Source organism: Notothenia rossii, assembly GCF_949606895.1.
Source record: "Notothenia rossii genome assembly, chromosome: 8".
NCBI lineage: Eukaryota > Metazoa > Chordata > Actinopteri > Perciformes > Nototheniidae > Notothenia > Notothenia rossii.
Window position 1 is genome coordinate 44237074 of NC_136906.1, and position 24013 is coordinate 44261086.

The following is a 24013-nucleotide window of genomic DNA, read 5'->3' on the forward strand; positions in this document are numbered from 1 at the left end:
TCCGTGCACATCAGCAGCTGTCGGATTAAAACAGTTTGATGCGCTTTTAACACTCACGCAGCCAGGATTCCTGCTCCTTTCCTGGGTTACAAAGTGATGTGATGCAGCCTTTCCTCTGGGGCAGCCTGCTCTTCTCTGGCTACTGTCCACATGCAAGCATTCTTCCAGGTAATGTCTGAGAGTCATTTCAAATGGTTTCAAACTGCTCTGGGTGTGCGCCATCCGTGGAGTCTCCCCGCCTTTCAGAGACCTATTGCTGGGTAAAAAAGCCATGTGCTCCGCCCTGGATCTCTGCATGTGTGTGTGCCTGTGAGTCTCTGGCTACTGTCCACATGCCTGCATTATGAGGCACTATTTTCGGATACATTTTCTCATTATCACCAATTTTCCCTGGGTAAAATTAGGTCTGTCACTTTGGGTAACCGCACCACTCTCGGAAGTCTCCCGAGAGTGGACGTCCATTGCCTCTAAATAGGGGCAGCCTGCTCCTCTCTGGCTACTGTCCACATGCAAGCATTCTTCCAGGTAATGTCTGAGAGTCATTTAAAATGGTTTCAATCTGCTCCGGGTGTGCGCCATACATGGAGTCTCCCCGCCTTTCAGAGACCTATTGCTGGGTAAAAAAGCCATGTGCTCCGCCCCCTGGATCTCTGCATGTGTGTGTGCCTCTGAGTCTCTGGCTACTGTCCACATGCCCGCATTATGAGGCACTATTTTCGGATACATTTTCTAATTTTCACCACTTTTCCCTGGGTAAAATTAGGTCTGTCACTTTGGGTAACCGCACCACTCTCGGAAGTCTCCCGAGAGTGGACGTCCATTGCCTCTAAATAGGGGCAGCCTGCTCCTCTCTGGCTACTGTCCACATGCAAGCATTCTTCCAGGTAATGTCTGAGAGTCATTTCAAATGGTTTCAAACTGCTCTGGGTGTGCGCCATCCGTGGAGTCTCCCCGCCTTTCAGAGACCTATTGCTGGGTAAAAAAGCCATGTGCTCCACCCTGGATCTCTGCATGTGTGTGTGCCTGTGAGTCTCTGGCTACTGTCCACATGCCCGTATTATGAGGCACTATTTTCAGATACATTTTCTCTTTTTCACCACTTTTCCCTGGGTAAAATTAGATCTGTCACTTTGGGTAACCGCACCACTCTCGGAAGTCTCCCGAGAGTGGACGTCCATTGCCTCTAAATAGGGTTAGGGTTAGGGTAATGTTGTGAATCGAGTGGCCCATGGTGGTGGTGGGGTTATGGTATGGGCAGGCGTATGTTATGGATGATGAACACAGGCCACTCGATTCACAACATTATAACATATATGAATCATAGAATGTATGTGCGTGAGAGGACCAGTATGAATTACGGCATAGAAATATACGAACACAAACCTACAGACTGGGGGTTGGGAGATCACAGGAGTGGGGGGGAGAGCTGTGGAATGTGACCATCCCCCTTGGGAGAATTCCTCCACAGATTCCGATGGCCAATTTGTTTTAAACAAAGAGTTTGCACCACAGCATAGGCAACATGGGGGGTGGGGCTGGTGAACAGTCTGGTCAATGTTTGTAAACACCATCCCCAGCATGTGTAATCAAACCAAAAGAGAAAATGCAGATATCATTCTCTCTCTCGACTCGCTGGTATCTCGAGCTGAGCGCTCATTGGTGTGCATACTGCTCACAAGCTGTGCGGCTGTGTATATCTAGTGTATTCATACTGTACCCCTCCTCACTGTTTATTCATCATTCAACCATTTACGCCTTCCTCTTTTCCCGTCAAGAGGTTGAAAAAGACTGAGCCCTATGTTTCCAATTGGTTCCCAAATCTGAACATTGACCAGTGGCATAAGATCAGGAGCCGGGTAAATGAGAGACTGAGGAGCCCCCGAAAAACAGATCCCGAAATAGCTCGTCCTGGTTTTCCGCAGCAGATATAGGCCTACAGTATTGTGTTTGTTATGTAAGTTATTTTAAATAAAACGGTGAAAACTGAACTTGAAAATTGTTTCCTCTTTTTATTTTATTTATTATTTTCGGGACGGGGAGACGTGGGGAGACGTGTGTGATTAAAAATTGGATTGCATTTAATGCATTCATTTCAACTCGCGAACATATGATACATTAAATGATCGTGAGGATGATGATTTAAAATCGTTTGTTTGAGCCGGGCTGCATTTCCTGATCTAAAAACATATAGCGAAGGTTTTGTACTTACGCCAACGTGAATTAAACAACATTATTTTGTTAAATAAAAACATGGTGATGTTTAGAAAATGATTACATGTCTCTTATTTAGCACAGAATATGATCCTATCTGTGACATATGGATCTTAACAAATATCCGCTATATCAGATACCAGTAGATCTATCAGCTGTTTATTTCACATGAGTTCCAGGCATCTTTATTGTAGCCTCAACAATCAAGTTCTAAGTAGTGCAATATGAAATAGTCAATAGTCCCAACACTGGTGAACACACACCTGATCACCTGAGAGCAGCCGTTTCATTCAGACTGTTTAAAAAAAAACAACGGTCTGATTTTAACAACTCAATGTGTGATTGTTATAGCAGTAATATTAGACACTAAAAATACAGTAAACTCTTAACACTGTACATATTATTGTTTCCACGTGGGATTAGGATTATCGGTATTGAGAGCCGTGCTGCATTTTCCTCCGGTCGGATGTGATATAAAAACAAAGCGATTATTTTTGTTGTTGTAAACTCACGTGGATTAAACTAAATGTATTAGTGCATTCATTTCAATTCACGAACATATGATACATTAAATGATCGTGAGGATGATGATTGAAAATCGTTGGTTTGAGCCGGGCTGCATTTCCTGATGAAAAAACCTAGCGATGGTTTTGTACTTACGCCAACGTGAATTAAACAACATTATTTTGTTAAATAAAAACGTGGTGATGTTTTGTAAATGATTACATGTCTCTTATTTAGCACAGAATATGATCCTATCCGTGACATTATGGATCTTAACAAATATCCGCTATATCAGATACCTGTAGATCAGGTGTCTCAGACTCAAGGAGACAGTTTCTCATGGCCCCTTTGTTGATATCATGTAATAGTGTTAATCTGGCCCGCGCGTTTACGTTTGCGCTTTATATTTCAATTTTATTTTTCCCGCTGCTGCTGCTGCTGCTGGCAGGGAACTGCTGCTCGGAGTTCCCTCGCCCCTCCCCCCTCCGAGGGAACTCCGCCACACGTCAATCAAATGCGCGCAGCGGAATCAATCCAGACGTGATCCAAAAGTGACACAGAGTGGAAGCAAAATATATCGCCATGTCTTCATCAAAACTTTCAGGGAAAAGAAAAATCGATGATGACCACAGAACATTTCAGGAGAAGTGGGAGACTGAATATGTTTTTGTTGAGTACAGGGGAAACGCAACGTGCCTTATATGCACAGAGAAAATCGCTGTATACAAGGAGCATAACGTCAAACGTCACTACTCAAATAAACATGCAGAGTATGCAAAATACCTGGGAGATGAGAGAGAGAAAAAAGTCACAGAGCTAAAAAAAATTGTATGGAAGCAACAAAATCTCTTCAAGAAAGGAAGCAATGAGGCTGATTTAGCAGTCGAAGCTAGCTATGTGGTGAGTGAGATTACTGCTAGAGCAGGAAAGCCGTTTACGGAAGGCGAGTTTGTAAAAAAATGCATGTTGCAGGCTGCAAGTATAGTCTGTCCGGAAAAGAAGGGTCAGTTCAACAACATCAGCCTGTCAGCTAACACAGTGGCAGAGCGCATTTCTGACTTATCAAGTGACATATATGAACAGCTGTGCGACAAAGCCAAACTTTTCCGTGCATACTCTTTGGCTCTTGATGAGAGCACAGACATCACTGACACCGCTCAGCTCGCAATGTATGTCTGTGGTGTCAATTTTGAAGTGACAGAGGAGTTGCTTACAGTGAAACCAATGCATGGCCAGACCACCGCTCAGGAGATATTTCAGCAACTGTGTGATGCCATTGCGGATATCGGTCTGCCATGGAAGAGGTCTGTTGGAATTACGACGGACGGAGCGCCATCAATGACAGGGAGACAAAACGGGCTGGTGGCACTTGTTCAAAGAAAACTGGAGGAGGAGGGTGTGGAGGAGGCTATTGCTCTGCACTGCATTATCCATCAGCAGGCCCTTTGCAGCAAATGCTTGAAGTTTGACAATGTGATGTCTGTCGTTGTGAAATGCATCAACCATATCAGATCCAGGGGCTTAAAGCACCGCCAGTTCCGTGTTTTTTTGGAGGAAATTGAGTCAGAATATGAGGATGTGCTCTACTTCACAGAGGTACGTTGGCTCAGCAGGGGAAACGTCCTGAAGAGGTTTTTTGAGTTGAGAACAGAACTGAAAGTATTCATGCTGGAGAAGGGTGGGATGGCTGTTCCCGAGCTGAGTGATCCCAAATGGCTCATGGATTTAGCTTTTCTTGTTGACCTCACGCAGGAGCTGAATGCTCTGAATAAGAAGTTGCAGGGCCAGGGCCAGCTTGTTAGTGCAGCATATGACAATGTCAGAGCATTCTCTACAAAACTGATGTTATGGAAAGCCCAGCTCCCTCAGAAAAACCTCTGCCATTTCCCAGCATGCAAGGCTCTCATGGACAGGGGCACAGCATTCAGTGGTGAGAAGTATATTGATGCCATTGTGAAGCTACAGGAGGAATTCGATCAGCGGTTTGCAGACTTCAAGACACACAGAGCCACTTTCCAAATGTTTGCAGACCCCTTCTCCTTTGATGTGGAAAATGCCCCTGGTGTGCTTCAAATGGAGCTCATCGACCTGCAGTGCAATTCTGAGCTCAAAGCCAAGTTCAGGGAAGTGAATGGGAAAGCAGACAAGCTTGGACAGTTCATGAGAGAATTGCCCCCCTCCTTTCCTGAGATTTCCAGGATGTTCAAGCGGACCATGTGCCTTTTTGGGAGCACATATATGTGTGAACAGCTCTTCTCCACCATGAACTTCAATAAGTCAAAGTACAGGTCCAGACTTACTGATGCACATCTTCAAGACATACTGAGGGTTTCAACTGCTTCCTCCCTCAAACCAAATGTGGCTCAGCTGTGTGAGAGGAAGCGCTGCCAGGTCTCTACCAGCGAGGAGTAGGTAAGAAAGAGCAACTGTACATAGTTATGTTGTGAAGAACAGTTCATGTTAAGAAGATGTTGAATAACTGTTAATGTTTTATTTTTTAATAAATGTGTTGCAGAATATTTGAAGCGGCCCAGACTTGCCCAGACTCTACGTCCAGCGGCCCACAGGTAAATTGAGTCTGAGACCCCTGCTGTAGATCTATCAGCTGTTTATTTCACATGAGTTCCAGTGTGGCAACTTTTCACGGCTCCCCCTGGTGGATCCATGATCCATTGCAGCTGGTTTCATTCAAATTACATTTATTTATCAAGGGGGCGTATCAAGTCCTGTGGAGGGGGTTTCCTTTTCAGCAGGGGCCCACCCCGTGCAGATCACGGACCCGCACGGGTAGGCGTCTGAAATGAAGCGCTACATTTGTAAAGGACTCTCTCAGTGTTATCTCAGTGGGTCTCAAACGTTTTGGTCACCATTAATGTAAACAATTATTTCCGAGGCACACGTTTATATGATCATTATAGTGATACAAAAATAAGAGAATAAATTAAAACAGGTATGAAATACTATATGATATTAAAAAAAGAATAAAGATTAAAAGGGAGTGATTTGTAAAATATCCATAAAGAAAAAGTAAATCTGTTTACAGTTCTGTTTCAAATGGGTGTTGAGAGATGTAACCATAGATCTCTTCATTTTGCTCTCAATGTGCACCAGATTGATGCTTTTAACTTCAATATTTAAAAATCTTCCCGGGGGAGCTTGCCCCCGGACCCCCCTATGTAAGGTCCACACACCACCTATAAAAATATCACTTTACCCCTGCTTACACCTATATGCCGTGAGCTAATTATCGAGCCTTCATTGTAACAGTCGCGGGTACATTGTGTATATGTGTGGGGATTGTTGCAGTAGAAAATTCTAGTGTAGCGCCCGGTACATTAATGGGAAACCCTAAATGTTTGAGCACCCTCTATGAAACGTCAAGCTACCCCACAGCACCCCCAAAATAAATCTCTGGCGCCGCCACTGAGCCTGACTATTTGTGTTGGGGGGGCCAGACAGAAAAAGTTTGAGAACCACTGTCCTAGTGAGAGGATTTACCTTCCTAACCCTGCTTGAATGAACCCTGCAGGCACTGGATCGGATCCCGCCACAGTCCATCATGCCCTATCTAGTCAGGGTACCCTTCTGGGTCAACACGACCAGCTCATCCGAGCATTAGTCGAGATTAGATTTGGGTCAATATTCTAGCGCGCAAAACGAGCTACTCACGAGCGGAAAATGAGCTTTTACACGTGCATGAAATGACCCTCCTAGAATTAATTAATTACATAAATAACAACATATTAAGCTTATTATGGAGTCAGATTTGGGTCAATGACCCAATCAATATATGTTTCTCACACTTTGGGGCGGAGCCACTGGACTTTGATTGACAGCTGCCAGGAAGCCCGGAGTGGCCAGGTTTGATAAATGCCTGAACTATCAATTAATTATGTTATATAAAAAAGAATGACACATTAATTCTAGGAGTGTAATGCTTTTACAAACACTATAGTAATAAAATGCATTCATTATGACAATATCATACTATTACTAAAGGAGTGTTCCATAGTGTGTTCAAAAAACAACGACAGAAACACTATATATTATACTATGGTAGTACTATTTAAAAATAATATAGTCTTAATACGGAAACACCAAAAAAAAAACTATTGAGTGTAATGCTTTTACAAACACTACTGTAATAATATGCATTCAATATGACAATATCATGATATTACTAGGAGTGTTCTATAGTGTGTTTAAAAAACAACTATGAAACACTATATATATTAAACTATAGTTATAGTATTTAAAATAATATAGGAATACTACAAAGATCCATACATAGTAGATACTAGATACATAGTATTACTATTGAAATATTATAGGGCTACTATAGCCAGGGCTGCACATAACTGGTGCGCAGGTGCGCATGCGCACCTCCGCCAAAAAAAGAGCACCGGGTCATTTGAAAAAAGGCGTATTTGCGTACCAACATTGAAAGAGAGAGAGGGAGAGAGAGAGAAAAGAGAAAAGAGAGGAGAGAAAAGAGAGGAGAGAGAGAAGAGAGAGAAGAGAGAGAAGAGAGAGAGAAAGATATATGCGAGTTGCATATGAACTCAGGGCCGGCCCGTAGCACTGACGTTGATGGTCGCCTAGGGCGCCAGATCTGGGGGGCGCTGCGCTGGTAGTTCTGGGAGGGAGAAAACATTTTTGACCGTTGGGGCTCATCCTAATTTTCGGCCTTGATGTAACAATATTCATATTTAAGTAAATGTAACACCCTTTTCACCCCGGTTACACGTTTCATTTGCCCTGTACGATGGGCGCTGTAAGTGATGAAAATGGGGGATTTTGGCTTATCTGGCGCCCGCAGCTCACAGCCAAAATGCGAGTGAGCGAGGGAGGGTGCAACGGTACCGGCGCTGTTGTTATTAGAATCTGGTGCTAGCTGCTCTAACGTATATAAGAAGAAGATGTTTCTACAATAATGTGGAGGGAGAGTCCTCTCCAGTCAGACTGAGAGGCTGGTAACTAAGGACTAATGGAGGTAGTAAGTAAGGACTCTCAGTGTTTAGATAGTCCACTTTAGTCTAAGTTCAAAGGGTTTGGTCACAATTTATGTAAACACATATTTCAAAGACACTCCTTTATAATTATTGGGATAAACAGGTTTGAAATCATTTCAATGTATACTATAGGACAGTAACCAAAAATATCCTTTAAAACTGGAGAGATAAAAAGAAATGCATAAATAAATAAGAATGAACAACACAAATAAAATAAGTTACATTAATTTGTTATTGGCTATGGTAGGTTATTGGTTATGTTCACATACTTATTTGATTACATCCACTTTTCTAAGATGACAAGAGACTTTCGACCCAAAACCAGCTGTTGACTTGTGGATGCAAGCAGCTAATCGCAGATTCAACCAGAGAGAAAGTAGTGGGCCTACATCATCAGCTACCATGTCTGACAGAGAGGAAGACAGTGAGGAGAACAGTCAGGAGGGTAGTGATGACAGCTTGTAGGATTACTGGTCGGTCGTGCTAATGTTGTCTTGTGTTCACCTCTGCATGTGTTTTCAGTGTCGTGTGTCAAACAAAGTCAAGACCCCCTCAAAAGTTACGGTTTATTTCATTTTAAGGATGAGCACCAAGCAACATCTCCAGGTGCTCCTTTGAGAACCAGGGCAAAAAAGTTATGTGCACCCCTGACTATAGCTAATAAAATGGAGCTACAGAAAAAACTATAGAACGATAGCAGGTGAAAAATACAACAGAACACTACAAACTTACTATAGGACACTATACAACTCTTACAGTATACTATAGAAATACTATAGTTTGTAGTGCCGAGAGACAGGAGTCGGAGGCGGGGTATCAAAGGTACAAGCTATACTTGTATTAAGCATCTGCAAACACATGTAAACACTTCAAGCCCGGGAAGCGAAGACCGGCGGAAACAGGAAGTCCGGCTCACTCAAATGTCCTTGCAGAACAATACCCCAACCCATAGATTCGTGGGTGAATAATGTCAATTACCACACAAGCCCCCCCAGTATTCACCCATAGTCAAAATCCCTGTGCCTCGGAGGAAGTACCACCCGACCCCGGCGCGTACAGACCACAGGGGCCGAGGAGGGCGGGCCATGGGAGGGCGGCCCCAACGTGGGGGCAGAGCCAACTCCAACGGCCTGGAAACGTCCAAGTGAGTAGGCTTAATCCGATCAACGGACACAGTCTCAGGCCTGCCACCAATGTCCACCACCAGGCTCTTGTCCCCGTGACATATGACCCTGAACCGACCGTCGTAAGGGGGCCGCAGGGGAACGCGGTGGGCGTCGTGGTGAATAAAAACAAAATCCGGCGACCGTAATCCGGGGGACACCTGGAAAGCTGGGTTGCTGTGCTGCGACGTGGGGACGGGCGCGAATGTCCCGGCGGTCTCCAGCAGGGAGGAGCGCTGCCCGGCTGCAGACCAGGGGCACAGTGGTGGTGGGAATGAATTCCCCGGGGACCCGTAGCGTCTGGCCATACACAAGCTCCGCCGACGAGGACTGCAGGTCTTCTTTTGGGGGCACACCTGAAGCCGAGCATAACCCACGGGAGAGCTTGTCCACCCAGTTGCAGTCGGTCAAGCCGGCACGCAGTGACGCCTTCATGAACCGGTGAAACCGCTCACACAATCCGTTAGCCTGGGGGTGATATGCGGTGGTGCGGTGCAGTTTGACCCCCAAACCCACAGCAACAGCGTTCCACAGCTCCGTGGTGAACTGAGAACCGCGGTCAGAGGAGAGGTCAGACGGGGTCCCAAAGCGCGCCACCCACGTGCCGATGAAAGTACGGGCGACGTCGGAAGCTGACGTTGAGGCGAGGGGAACGGCCTCGGTCCAGCGGGTCATCCTGTCCACCATCATAAACAGGTAGGTGAAATCGTGAGAGGGAGGAAGCGGACGCACGAGGTCGACATTGACATGGTAAAACCTCCTCTCAGGAACCGCAAAAAGTTCAAAAGCTTGCCCGCCAGGTGTGCAGAGAAGTCCTGGATGTGAGGGACCGGGTAGAGGTCTGGCGTAGTGGAGTCGTTAAGGCGGCGGTAGTCACCACACGGTCGCCAGCCACCGGCTGATTTAGGGACCATGTGAAGCGGCGAAGCCCAAGGGCTGTCTGAGCGGCAGATGATGCCCAGACGCTCCATGTTGACGAACTCCGACTTGGCGACTGCCAGCATGTCAGGGTTGAGCCGCCGGGCCCTAGCGTAGACAGGGGGGCCTTCAGTGTCAATGTGGTTCACTACCCCGTGTTTGGTAGTGGCAGCGGATAAAGTGGGCTGCGTCAAGTCGGGAAACTCACTGAGAAGGTGCTGGAACTTGTTGGCCTGTGAGAGTGAGCTGCAGAGCCCGCTGAATGAGGCCTCGCCGCGGGGACACGTGAACGAGGCAAACGCCAGCGCGTCCACCAAGCGGCCGTTCTTGACGTCCACCAGCAGCCCGTGAGCGCACAGGAAGTCTGCGCCGAGGAGGGTGAAGGAGATGTCAGCCGTGACGAAATCCCACTTAAACCGCTGACCCTCGAAGCACAGGTCCACTGTCTTTGTGCGATAGGTTCGAATAGGGGTGTCGTTAGCGGACGTTAAAGGTGGGCCGTGGCCTCCACCGGCGGCGTCCTCCACGGTAGCCGGCAGGACGCTCCGCTGGGCTCCTGTGTCACAAAGGAGTCTGCGACCAGAGAGGGTGTCCCTGATGAACAGTAGCCGGTTGGATGTGCCCACGCTCGCGGCCACTACCGAGTGCAGGCCTTGGCGTCTGTGCAGGGGGGACGGCACATCTTCGCTTTCGCCCCGTAGCGAAACAGTTCTATGAACAAAAAATTTGGTTCTTCCGTACCCAGCAGGGTACCCTGTCTAATCAGGGTACCCAGCCTTCTGACCATTTCCATGGTCAGAAGGCTTGTTGTCCCCCAGGCTATGAATAGCGAGCAGGCGTCGGGCCCGTTTCCGACCGTGACAGCTCGAAAGTCTTTAGCAGGAAAGCCTTGAACGCTGCATATTTATCCTGGGCAGGAGGAGATGTAATAAAGCCCACCGTCTGGGTTGCAGTGGAGCTCCCCAGCGCCGAAACGACGTGAAAATAGCGTGCTGCGTCGTCAGTCACTCCGCGGAGGGCGAACTGAGCCTCCGCCTGAGCGAACCATGCAGCCGCAGATGTCTCCCAAAACTCCGGCAGTTTGAAAAAAACGGCGTTACTTACCATGCTCGGTTCAGTCTCGGATCCTTCAACAAGACTTATGTCGGGGTCACCAATGTAGTGTCGAGAGACGGGAGTCGGAGGCGGGGTATCAAAGGTACAAGCTATACTTTTATTAAGCATCTGCAAACACATGTAAACACTTCAAGCCCGGGAAGCGAAGACCGGCGGAAACAGGAAGTCCGGCTCACTCAAATGTCCGTGCAGAACAATACCCAACCCATAGATCCGTGGGTGAATAATGTCAATCACCACAAGTTCATTTATAGTTCATTTCGTAAGAGGTGCATACAGCAGACAGTAGCGAGCAGTTTTCGACAGATACAGCCCACTCAAAAATATATTGTTTTATATAAAATTAATTAATTAATATATATATATATATATATATATATATATATATATATATATATATATTAGCAGTACACTTTACGAATATAATGGTTTTTTATAGACATCTTTACCATTCAATCTCGTCCAACTGATATTGCTGCTGTCACTCCTTGGCTCTTGATAGTTCAGGCATTTATCAAACCTGGCAACTCCAGGTTTCCTGGCAGCTGTCAATCAAAGTCCAGTGGCTCCGCCCCAAAGTGTCAGAAACTTTTCACGCACGCGCAGACAGACTCCGCGAGCGAGCAAGAGGGCTGTCTCTGCTCGCGGGGGTTTAATCTGCGAGCGAGGGTCATTTCATGCCCGTGTAAAAGCACATTTTCCGCTCGTGAGTAGCTTGTTTTGCGCGCTAGAATATTGACCCAAATCTGACTCCATATTCATACTCTCGCTGCAGAGGCTCGATGGGGTGAGGCGGCTATCAAGGCGGTGTTTTTGAGAGGTTTAAAGGATCAGCTCGGGGATAAATTGGCAGCTCGATAGGTTCCAGCGGATCTTCCAGATCTGATTTTCCTGGTGTCCCGAATGGACTGTGGTTTGCGGGAGCGCCGAGCAGAGCGGACACAGCGTACTCCACCAGTCTCACACAGTAAGCCCAGTTTTGCCTGGAGCCTTTAGATCAGGGGTGCCCACACCTTTTGGGCTGGTGAGCTACTTTTGAAATGACCAGCTCGCCGAGATCTACCAACCAAAAATAAAATCCCAAATTGCAAGGGTTGCTGAATAACACGTTTTATTTATACATGGGATAACTACAATAGGGCTGCAACAAACGACTAATTTGATAATCGATGAATCTATCGATTAATGAAACGATTAATGGACTATTCAGACTATTACTGTATGCCTTGCACAATTTCTCAAATGCTCTCATTTAGCCATCAACTTTTAGATTTAGCTTGATGTTGTTTTAGGCATGTGGAAACTAACAATGAAGACAATAAAGATGAATACTTGATTCAAAAATACATATATTATTAAATTAACTTAACAAATTGTGAACAAAATTAACATTGCTTTTTATTGAAATAAAATAAATATTATTTCACATCAAAAGAAACAACAATGTTTTAACAAATCGTATTAAATAATTTGATGACAGAACTGTAAACAGAATAGCTGAAACTTTAACAAAATAAAGAGTAACTCTGTTTACCTCTCATTAACCCATGTTTGTATAATGTAGTTAACTCTGTGTGTTGCAGCTAGCATACATAACACCTGACGTGGAAACGTTACTCGTGGATGGGGCTACAGAGCTACTAGAAAGACAGTCGAACCCGGTGCATTCCTCCGTCTGAATGTGGTGCACTTTTGTTAAATGTTTAGAGAAATTGCTCGTGTTACCACCCTTACATGCTAAAAACTCTTGGCAAGGAGCATCGTCCACCTCAAGATGGGTAACATTTAACCACACCTTGGAGCGCTTCTCTCCGCCATCTCCTCCGTGTGCTGCTGCATGTAGCAGCTGCGTGTGTGTGTGTGTAAACTGCCCCGCCCCCTCGCACACAGACGGGGGAGAGAGATCTGGTCTGGATTGGAAAGATTGAAAATACACCGGCCAAAGACGCATTTGTTTGTCTTTTTGCATTTTAGAAACGAGTTGGCGGCACTAAGACTGCAAGATAAGGTTTTTGTAGCAATAATACATGACCTTTCTCTTTCTCAACTCGCTACTCGGAGGGAAGTCGCTGTCATATGCCTTGTGAACTCTCCGATAATGCCTCTCCACGTTACCTTTCATTTGCAGAGTGATGCTTGCTTTACAAATAAGGCAAATAACCTTTGAATGTGACATCACAAAAAAATATTCTTCCTCCCATTCTGTGTGGAAGTGGTATGTCTTTAGCTTTTTGCTCGGTCCCGCACTCATTTTATTGTTTGTCTCTTTAACTTAATTTGAGTTTTCCCGGCACTTGAATGATTTTGTATCGCTTTGTATTCTGGGTTAACAGACTGGAAAGCGATAGGGGGCTTTTTCTGTCAATCAAGTAAACTCGTGAATTAAGTGGCAGGGAGGCCAAGGGAGGAGGGATCAAAACCTGTTTTGTCTATTTTAACGGAGCTGGATTTTTTTTTTATGAATGACCGGTCGACGTACTGGGCACCTCTGCTTTAGATGAATCTCTAACAGCCTATGCACTTAATGGGCAAATAATCTCCACAGTTACGGAACAGACAAACCCTGTGACACTGATCACCTCCTGCAACCATAGAGAGCTCATCCAGTTAAAGGTAATCTCCGCACCTTCCACACCTCTGGTATTGGGTTATCCTTGGCTTTGCACCCACAACTCACACATTGATTGGGCTAAAGGTAGAATCATTGAATGGGATCAGGACTGTCTCGCTAACTGTCTGTTATCTGCCGTTCCTCCTGTCTCCCCCAACCCTGCCTTCTGCTGTGCTGCTTCTGTAGATTTAACTGGAGTCCCTGCGACCTACCACGACCTGAGATTGGTCTTCAGCAAGGAGAGGGCTCTCGCCCTTGCTTCTCACCGGCCCTACGACTGCCCCATAGATCTGTTTCCTGTGGCTCCTTTACCCACCAGCTGCCTCTACAACCTGTCCCGTCCTGAGAAAGAGGCTATGGAGCTATATATAGACCCTCCAGAAAAACGCGGGCAAAAATCCTTTATTATGCGGGCTAAATTCCTTGATTATGCGGGCTAAAATCCTTGATTATGCGATTAAACATGCGGGGTTTTTATGTGATTTTATGCGGTGAAATTGCGGAAAGTTGCGAAATATGCGGAAAGTTGCGAAATATGCTAAATATGCGGGGAAAAATAATTACAATTTTTTAATATTGGGCTGTCTTATTTATTCTCTCTCACACACAAACTGCCACTAACGTTAAACCCCTTTACTATTCAATTAAACACATTCAATGTTTATTTATTGTAAAAGCAATTGGGCTTTTTTAATCTCACACACACACACACCCCTCCCCCCCACACACACGCACACACACACTTCTCCGCCTCATTCCGTTTTCATTTACTCGTTCGTTATCTGACCAGCTTCAATCTTGTAGGCTACTCACTTTCTTTCTTGTAGCCCTCGAAAGGGTTTTGGAGGTTGATGCCTCGCTGAACGTGAGTTGTTTGGCTTTCTTGTCCGCAGCAGCAGAAAGCATTTTCGAATGTTTGAATGAATCAAAGTGGGTCGTTCCCGTCGATTTTCTCTTATGCTCCAACACACAGTTGCACGGGGTGCAGAATAGTTTCTCCCCACTTTTTGCCGGGTCTTTAGTAGAAATGTTCGTTGGTAAATGAGATGGATTAGATTTTTTCATCTTGGTGTTTTCTCTATCGTGTGACTTCCACACGTTCACTCTATACAGTGTTGTTTACATTCTGTGATGCACGAGCTGATGACGTCACGTCAAGACGACTCAACTTATTTTCCCCTCAACTTTGTGTGGAAAAATATGGGGATTATGCGGCCTTTTGATAAATATGCGGCCTTTTAAAAATATGCGCCATCTTGCTGATTATGCGATAAATTCTGCGATCGCAGAATCGCGTTTTTCTGGAGGGTCTATATATATCACTGACTCAGTGACTGCTGGGATTATTCGTCCTTCCTCCTCCCCGTGGTTGCCGGGTTCTTCTTCGTTAACAAGAAGGATAAGTCACTGCGACCTTACATTGACTTTCGTGGGTTAAACAACATCACTGTTAAGTACCCGTTACCTCAGCTTACCTATGCTTTTGAACCCGTCCAAGGGGCAACCCTGTTCACCAAGCTTGACCTTAGGAATGCTTATCACCTGATCCATATCCGCCAAGGGGATGAATGGAAGACGGCCTTCAAAATCCCCTTAGGTCACTTTGAGTACCTTGTCATGCCCTTTGGTCTCACTAACGCTCCAGCAGTTTTTCAGCCTCTGGTCAATGGTGTCCTGCGTGATTTCCTTAACCGCTTTGTCTTTGTGTACTTAGAAGACATTCTGATTTTCTCCAAGAACCAGGAGGAACACGAGAACCATGTCCGCCAGGTTCTTCAGAGACTTCTGGAGAACATGCTCTATGTCAAGACTGAGAAGTGTGAGTTCCACCAGAACCGGGTCAGCTTCCTGGGCTACATCATCAGGCAAGGCAGAGTGGAGGCAGATCCAGGAAAGATCGAGGCTGTGGTGGAGTGGCCAACCCCAACTACGAGGAAGGAGCTTCAGAGATTTCTGGGCTTCGCCAACTTTTACCGCCGCTTCATCAGGAACTTCAGTAAGGTTGCTGCACCTCTCTCAAGACTCACCTTTGTCAATATTAAGTTATTGTGGACCCCAGAAGCTAATGAGGCTTTTCTCAGACTCAAGTCCCTTTTCACCTCTGCTCCCATCCTCATCCAGCCAGATCCTGATAAGCAGTTTATTGTGGAAGTAGATGCGTCAGACACTGGGGTGGGAGCTGTCTTGTTGCAAACTGCTGGTTCCTATAACATCCTTCATCCTTGTGCACCGTTAAAAAGGATATCGGTTTTTAGTCAGATGGGCAAATGTTATCATGCTGAGTGAACCCACTGCCCATTACAACTCATTAAGACGAGTTACAAAAACTTCAACTTGAAAAATATTTGTAAACTCAGAACAATCCGTTGCATTAAATTGATAACATGCGTCAGCCTCGGAATTGTATGTAACATGCATGCGCCCGCAATATGACGTCACACGCAGTGTCCCAAAACTGAAATTAATTTGAAATCCGAGTTGGCTGCCATCTTTCTTCCTCGCTCAGAGCCCGGACTGGAGTTATCAAGTAAGTACATTCAAATGTAATCTAGTTCATCAGCAGACAATGCAAATTAATCCTCTAACGTTAGTCTCTGTCTCAGACTGTCTGTCGCCTCACTTTTTTATGCATATTTCATATTTAACGTTAGTTCGTTTTAGGAAAAACGTTAATATGTTAGCGCGCTAGCTAGCTAGCTAGCATTGGGTTGGAAATTAAGAGCTGCTGAGTGAAATAGCGAGTATTTGAAGGAGGTTTGAGCCTAAAACTCGGCTGACATTAGTATCCGGTATGGATTCACGAGTAAAAGTATTTTTTACGAGTAAAAAGTCGAAAGCACAAGCACACACACACGTGCAGTGATGCCAATTTAGCACTTTTGTTGCTAGCCCGATTGCCCCCGCTGACGTAGCATCTTGTAACAAACACCGTTCCAGGGCTTGTTAACATTTAACAACCTATTAATGTGTCATACCCACTTAACGGGGAGAAACCCGCCTAGACCTACTTTTTCTAAACCTCTTTAAAAAGGTCAAATTTCACTTGTTTTGCATCAATGTTGATACAGGGTACTTATTATATGTTATAGTTTGGATTCCTAAAGGTTTTTGTCTACTATCCCATCGTTCAAGGGTGGTTTTCACTATAAGTAATGTTTTTTTAGACGGAAACTAATTTGCATTTGTTTAACTATGTTCAATCTGAATTTACTTTAAAATAAAAACATCTATATTGATTTTGACACTTCTACAGCCCCAAAAAATAATTGACAAAAATGGAGGTGATGAAAATGCATGTAAATTGAAAAATAGAGGGGTATAACGGATCTGAATTGGAAAAGTGATTAGAGTAATCTAAAGCCGATTTGATTAAAACAGAGCAATGTTACATCATTTTGCCTGTCTTACATTTCATCATTCTTCAGCATTCATAACATAAAATTGTCATTTATCATTTAAGTGTCCTCAAGGGTGGATATAACACAAATAAAGAATGGAGGTGATGAAAATGTGTGTGATGTGAAAAATAGTGATACATTGAAAATTGATTAGATAAACTTGATTGTCTACCAGACATTTATCATTTACAGCAATCAATTTTTAACATCTGTTTTTAACATCTGTTCAGCAGCATGTTCGTCGTTGCAAGAAGATCTGGAAAGACACTCACTCTGCTCTCCTCCTGACTTCTGCCCGGAACCAACAGTCAGCCAACTGCCACAGACAAGCTGCACCCCCTTACGCCCCAGGTCAGTCGGTTTGGTTATCTTCCAGGAATATTCCCCTCCTTACTGAGTCAAAGAAATTGTCCCCTCCCTTTATTGGTCCCTTCACAATTCAAAGCATTATTAACCCTCCGCTGTCCGGCTGAAGCTTCCCAGAAGCTTGAGAATTCATCCCACTTTTCATGTGTCCCAAATTAAACCTGTTCACACCAGCGACCTGAGCCCTCCAACCGTTCCCCCTCCTCCCCCCCGAATCATCGATGACCATCCTGCCTACACTGTGCACCGTCTCATGGATGTCAGGCATCGGGGCAGGGGCTTGCAATATCTGGTTGACTGGGATAGTTACGGCCTCGAAGAACAATGCTGGGCTCCTCGTTCTCGAGTCCTGGACCCTGTTATGGTGTGTTGAGGCAGAACCTCTGCTTCGCGCGTTCCTCTATGAGTGTGTTTTACAAGAAGGAAAAGTCAAAGCACCAGGATAAGGGTTAAACAATAATCTGCTTTAATGGTGGAACATACACGACATCACAAAACAATTCAAAAGGGGCCCCCCTTTGGGTGCCCCTGCTCTGGTCCTCTCCTGGAAGAGCTCTTACCCCTCGGCCGTATGAAGAAAAGAAGAGAGCGAACCAAAGGAAAACACAGGCTTTCATACTAAAAACACAGGAGGAGGTGTGTGGATGCTTCCCCCTGAGGTCATCTCATTGGGAGAGACCAACACATGGCCTGTCGTACCCAATCAGCGCGACGCAGCAGAAGAAACCCGGAAACTAAACGTTTCTTTCAGTTCGACGAAAACCAGACACCTTTTGGTGTCTGGAACGAACCTGCTCTAAATAACAAGTTTCCTTATCTTATTTCACATCTTGCAGCCAGCACACACACATTCCCCTTTATGGCTCTTTGTCTCTGTGGCCATCTTCCCCCCCTCAGGTTACCACACACAAGTTAAAAATATGTTTTAAGATATAGTTGTTATAGTTGGCTAAATATACGTAATACATGTAAATTACCTTAATATCAATAATAACGAGAAACACATTACCTATGCTCTTAAGCAGTATTAGAGATGCTTTTCAAATAGTTACACTTCACACAGGCCCAGTATAGAGAACACACTCATTTTTCCTGCAGCCTTTCCAGCCATTTGAGCTATTGTTCACATCTTTACTTCAAATAAAAGGTTTCACATTGCATATTTCCAGCTTCCTTTACACATACTGTTATTATTAATACAAAGTAATTAACCACACACATCTATTTAAAACAAGTAGATTTCCCTGATAATTGGCATGCTGAAAATCTTAAGAAGAATTTCCCCTCCCCCAGCTCTCTCGTCCCTGTCATAAAAGCTGCTTCCATTTCATATAGAGTAATAAAACATGTTTAAGCTAATTTCTCCACAATGTTTGTAGCCATTTAGTTCCCACACATGAAAGAATAAAAACAGAGGTATAGTTGAACAGTAATCACGCAGCACATATATTTACTGCAATGAAAACACACACACATCTGCCCTAAGCATGTGTAACGCACCCTCTTTTTTACGATGGAAACATTCCAGAGATTTGGAGCTATGCCCAAATAAGGATGTCCCCTGCTCAGATACCACTCTAAACACAAAGACTTCACCTCTCTATATTGGGGAGGAAAAATGTAATTTGTCCCTTCAAATTTAACACACATGAATATATATATAAGGTGACATTAAAATAAATATATCACAGGTGAGGGCACATCCTGACAAGCCTGGTGGTCGCCAGGAGGCTCCCGTTGAGGGGAGGGTACTGTGAGGATCCACAGTGCGGCCCTCCTCTTTTTCCTCTGTGTTTTTGTCTGTCTGTCTTCCTGGCTGGGCGTGGCTGACCTACATTTGGATTTCCGTCTCCACACCGCTCCTGCTGTTGTTCATCTCACCGATTGCCACTACTCACCTGCACCTGCTTAAAACCCTGGTTCTCATCCTCAGTCTTTGCCAGTTCTTCGTACTTCAGTGGTAAACTAACGTCCAGGCCTACTTAGAATTTTTTGCCAAGTAACTTTTTGATGCTCCTAGTGAGAGGATTTACCTTCCGAACCCTGCTTCTTTCCCGTTCCAGATCCACACACCTGCCGCTCCGCCTGCCACGTCCAGCCACCTCCCTGGTCTGTCCTGCTCCTCATCTCCCCTCTCTGAGCTCCTTGTCCCGGTTTTACTAGCAGGACACTACCGACACTGTTTCCTAGCTCTGTCAAGCCAATCAAAGGATGTGAAAAGGCCGATGTCATCGTTGGCCCGCTAGATGGCCCTGGTGTCGCCAACTCGCTATCTGATTGGTCAATGCAACATGTTCATTGTCATTTATTTTAAGATACAAGCGCCCACAATGTTCATTCTGAAGGCCTCAGGGCAGATTTATTTGACCTAGCAACACAGTCTGAGTTAAATGTGATTGGATAAAAGCTCTAATATTAACTACCATCACTGGACGCAGCGCAGCCGGGCGTAACGTAGAGACAAGCTATGAAATAAAGAGTAAACTATTGGAAATCCTTTAATACATGTATATTAATAATAATATATTTTCAAGATTCGAGGTTCTATATTCAAGAATCAGTCATTCATTTAAACAATAAGTGATACTAATAGCGTTTAGGCCCGCCACTGCCGAAAACAGGACCACTTTAAATAATGAGATACTTACCTCTTTAGTCTCTCAGCCGGGAAGATACAGCGTTAGCCTAGCGGCATTTGCAATTTGCCGAACATACCTGGTGAAAAAAAACACCGGTCTGTCGGCGTAATGTGTTCAGCCGTTTGTGACCAATCGCAGCCCTTGGAAGACGAAACCGAGACTCCAACACTAAGGTTACCGGGCTACCAACGAAGTGCCACCGGCTATGTTATTTTCCAAGCTCCGTATCAACCTGTGTTCGCTACCTGCGAGAAGATAATAGAGACCAATTCGTCAACAACCTTTTTTACTTGACTAAGACGACATGAGGACGAGCTAAAAATAGATTCTTGATAATAAAAACTATGATGAAATGTATATATTTTTTTCGTTGACGAGACGGGACTAAGGTGTAAATGGTGGACTATCGGACATTCAAAATGCAGGATCTTTTCCCCCAATTGTCCGTCAAAATGCATCATACGTTTCTAATTTGCAATATCATTATTTACCCTCTCTTCACTCCAGAAGAGCAATCTCCCTGAAGGCTTCTTAATTCTCAAATTTCCCCTCCTCGACTCCTCAGTCCTCCGGTAGTGACCCGGAAATGGATTTCAGCGTGCCATGTTGAAGGACATCTATTTTCTCTAAATGCACATCGAGGACCGAGCATCGAGGAGGCTCTCTGGAACATCAGCATGTGTAACAGTTGTAAATATGCAGTGGTGTTTATTTGTAAATCATTTAGTATAATCACACAAATTCTGGGTTCTTTATTTATTGATTGTTCAATACCTGACAAGGTTGGAGATGAAAAACCTGGGTCGCAGGTTCCTCAACAATGCATTACAAGACATCTATCAATATGTGTCTATACCTCCACCATTAAACTGTCATATTCTGCACATTTCTTATAGCCTACTATCTACATACATCTTATAAGAGTATAATACATAGGCCTATGTATAATATCAGTTAAAATAAGTGCTTAAACATACAGTAGTTAGCATTGCAGGAAAGCAATATATTAGTACTTTGTCAGGCTTAATATGTATACCCCCAAAGCTTTTTTCTTATTCAAAATAAGACCTTAACCTAAAGTATTCTTTAATGTTTAAATAAAGCCTTATTAGTTTGTCTGTCTGTGTCTCCTATTAATATCTAATAATAAAAATAATACATTTCAATAACGTGCTTTAACCACCAGGTGTCCCTTTCTATCAGCTGTGCACCGTTATGGTGTACATATACCAATATACCTATTGGATCAAATATAAAAGTCAGCCGAATTAGTATTGATACTGCAAAGAGACGTAATGTGTGAAGAGAAATTGAAGATTTTGTTTGATTGCTGATATATTTATGATCCACGTCACATATTCATGACCGAAAGAACGAGATTGCGGGTACAAGCGGCCGAGATGGGTTTTCTCCGCAGGGTGGCTGGTGTCTCCCTTAGGGATAAGGTGAGAAGTTCGGTCATCCGGGAGGGACTCGGAGTTGAACCGCTCCTCCTTCGCGTCGAAAGGAGCCAGTTGAGGTGGTTCGGGCACCTAGTTAGGATGCCACCTGGGCGCCTCCCTAGGGAGGTGTTCCAGGCACGTCCAGCTGGGAAGAGACCAAGGGGTAGACCTAGAACCAGATGGAGGGATTATATCTCTTCTCTGGCCTGGGAGCGCCTTGGGATCCCCCAGTCAGAGCTGGTTGATGTGGCCAGGGAAAAGAAAGTTTGGGGCTCTCTGCTGGAACTGCTACCTCCGCGACCCGACCACGGATAAGCGGGAGAAGATGGATGGATGGATGGTCACATATTCAGTTTCGGCGGCAGTTATTCCTGTTTGTCTAGAAGTCTTCTCACCAGGGCTCTATAAATAGCGAACTACGGCAGATATGTAATATTTAATGCAACCGAACCGTGTATTACACTGCCGTTATGTGATGACCTTCAAAGAGAAAAGCAAGCACACTCCGAATAAAGTATTATTTAATTTTTTTTAAATGTTTTCGGATTTCACATCAACAGGAAGTCCGGTTAACTATAATGTCCGTGCGCAACAATACCCCAACCCATTGATCCGCGGGTGAATAATAATCACCACATTACACACATCCCTTCACATTTAAATTTAAATTTACATTAAAGTATTTCGTGAGGCCTTCTAAAATGTTTTTAAATATAATTAGGGTTGTAGTTGAAGAGTTTCTAAATTATTGCGTTGCGCAATCGCACAACAGCACGTCCATTAATTCCACAACCACAGACATGGATTAACATCGATTTTATACATTAATGTAGCCTTTGTTTTTTCGAAAAGAGGTGTCGACCAGCTGGGGCAACAAGAAAATCGGCGAAATCGAGTGTGACTATTAAAAAATAAATAATTATTATATTAATATTGACAATAACGACCAACCATCGGGGAGCGTTCTCATGGCGTCGATTATCAACGCTATGGGAGGTCTATAAAGGTCTATGGGACACCCTGCCCGTTGAAAACCGACTTCCAAGGGGTACCCTGTACGTAATAGAGTGACGGGGAGGAGCCCTGACCGTCCGTCAATATGTGACGGGTTGGGAGTGAGAACGTGTTGTCAGAGACACCTTTTACAGGCCAAAGGCACACTGCCAAGAAAGCCTGGGAGTGAGTGAAATGTTCCTGGTTGGGAACATATGATCCTTAGCATTTACGTATGTTACAATTGGTATTTGAATAATGTCTGCTGAACCTGTGAGTTTAAATATTGATTGCTTTGTTAGATAACACCTGCAGCAGACCTTATTAATTGCTAACCAGCTTAAAACATCTCTTGTATCACTAAGGGAAATTCTAAAGGCCCTTGCGTTAATTGGTACTGTAACCCCCACACAGATCGGCAAAAAGTGGGATAACCTCAAATGAAAATACAAGGTAATCATTATGTTGTAATTTGTTCGTTTACTCTTGTGTGTCTGTGAAACCATGGTTGTGTCTGCTCAGCATGCTGATGTATAATTGTACCTCTTGTTTGTGTTTTTGTAGGAGTTGAGATGCCCCCCAACCGGGACAGGGACCGACAGGGGAGAGGACACAGCAGCAACACATGGCCGTATTTTACGGCCCGGCATGAGGCCATCGGTGGGAGGCCATCCATCGACCCTCCCACGCTGATAGAGTCGGCCACTGCGGCTTCTGGCAGTGGCTCAACATCCACTGAGGCTGTCCAGAGCCAGGCCACAGTGGAGGATGAGGAGGCCGCCAAGTCTGCCTCCTCCCACCTCTGTCGGTTCCCCTCCCCGAAAAAAGACGCAGTTCCTGGAGGTGGAGGTGGCCAAGGAGGATGACCGCTTCAACCGCCAGCAGGCAGCCAGCGAGGAAACCTCAAAAAGATTCCTGGAATTATTCGAAAAATTTGTTCGAAAAGAATAGTTTCCGTTCTTTTTTTTCTGTTTGGTTTGGATTTGTTCTATTGTTTTGTGTTAAGTTTATGAAAATATTTAAGTTTCTAATAAAAATGTAAGTTTGTCGTTAAATCAAGCATGTAGCCTTCTTTACAGTTCGAAATACAGAACAAAAACCAACACATGTTTACTGAAAAGATACAAGGAGATCTTTATTTTAAACAAAGCTGAATATACATGTTATGATTGTGACATGACTAAAAAGCCAACGTTTTTAAAGTCATTGTGCAACCCAAGGTATAACTGTCTATAGTCATACTGAAACTCATAATGACCACTTTAATTTCTGAATTTTAAATCTCCACCTCAAATAATTCTGCGCCTAAACCAACCGTGTGTAAATTATCCAAATGCAATATCAGGGATGTTATATTAATAAAATAATAAATCAATACAAATTTAGTCAAGTTACTGCATAGCTCAAGCCCTACATAAGTACAATTACTCAACACATGTATCTTCTTTCTTTTAAAGTTCAGTCAAAGGATACCAATATTTTATCACTGAACATGACTCCATTTCAACACTAAACGTAACAATTTCAGACAAAATTGTGTGATGGCCTATTTTATGAGCGGCCGTGTAGGCCAAAATTCAAACTAACCTCGCGCACATACTGAAAACATCTGGCCTTGCACACACACGACTGAAATACTC

The 24013-nt window shown here is 44.4% G+C and overlaps 1 protein-coding gene across 1 annotated transcript; it reads left to right on the plus strand.

Moving 5' to 3' along the window:
• The first annotated feature begins 5098 nt into the window (after positions 1 to 5098).
• On the plus strand, positions 5099 to 23428 carry LOC307017207 (uncharacterized protein). Its single transcript, XM_079646756.1, has 5 exons — positions 5099 to 5127; positions 5231 to 5282; positions 15273 to 15531; positions 17164 to 17284; positions 22938 to 23428. Exons 3-5 carry the CDS (start codon positions 15295 to 15297, stop codon positions 23237 to 23239), a joined length of 660 nt encoding a protein of 219 aa, XP_079502882.1. The 5' UTR covers positions 5099 to 5127; positions 5231 to 5282; positions 15273 to 15294; the 3' UTR covers positions 23240 to 23428.
• The last annotated feature ends 585 nt before the right edge of the window (positions 23429 to 24013 follow it).

Excerpts from the sequence above, each read along its gene's own strand:
- LOC307017207 (XM_079646756.1), top strand. The coding sequence starts at position 15,295 with ATGTCCGCCAGGTTCTTCAGAGACTTCTGGAGAACATGCTCTATGTCA. Across the intron at positions 15,532-17,163 it reads CCGCTTCATCAGGAACTTCA|CAGCATGTTCGTCGTTGCAA; the intron begins GTAAGGTTGCTG and ends ACATCTGTTCAG. Across the intron at positions 17,285-22,937 it reads TGCACCCCCTTACGCCCCAG|GAGTTGAGATGCCCCCCAAC; the intron begins GTCAGTCGGTTT and ends GTGTTTTTGTAG.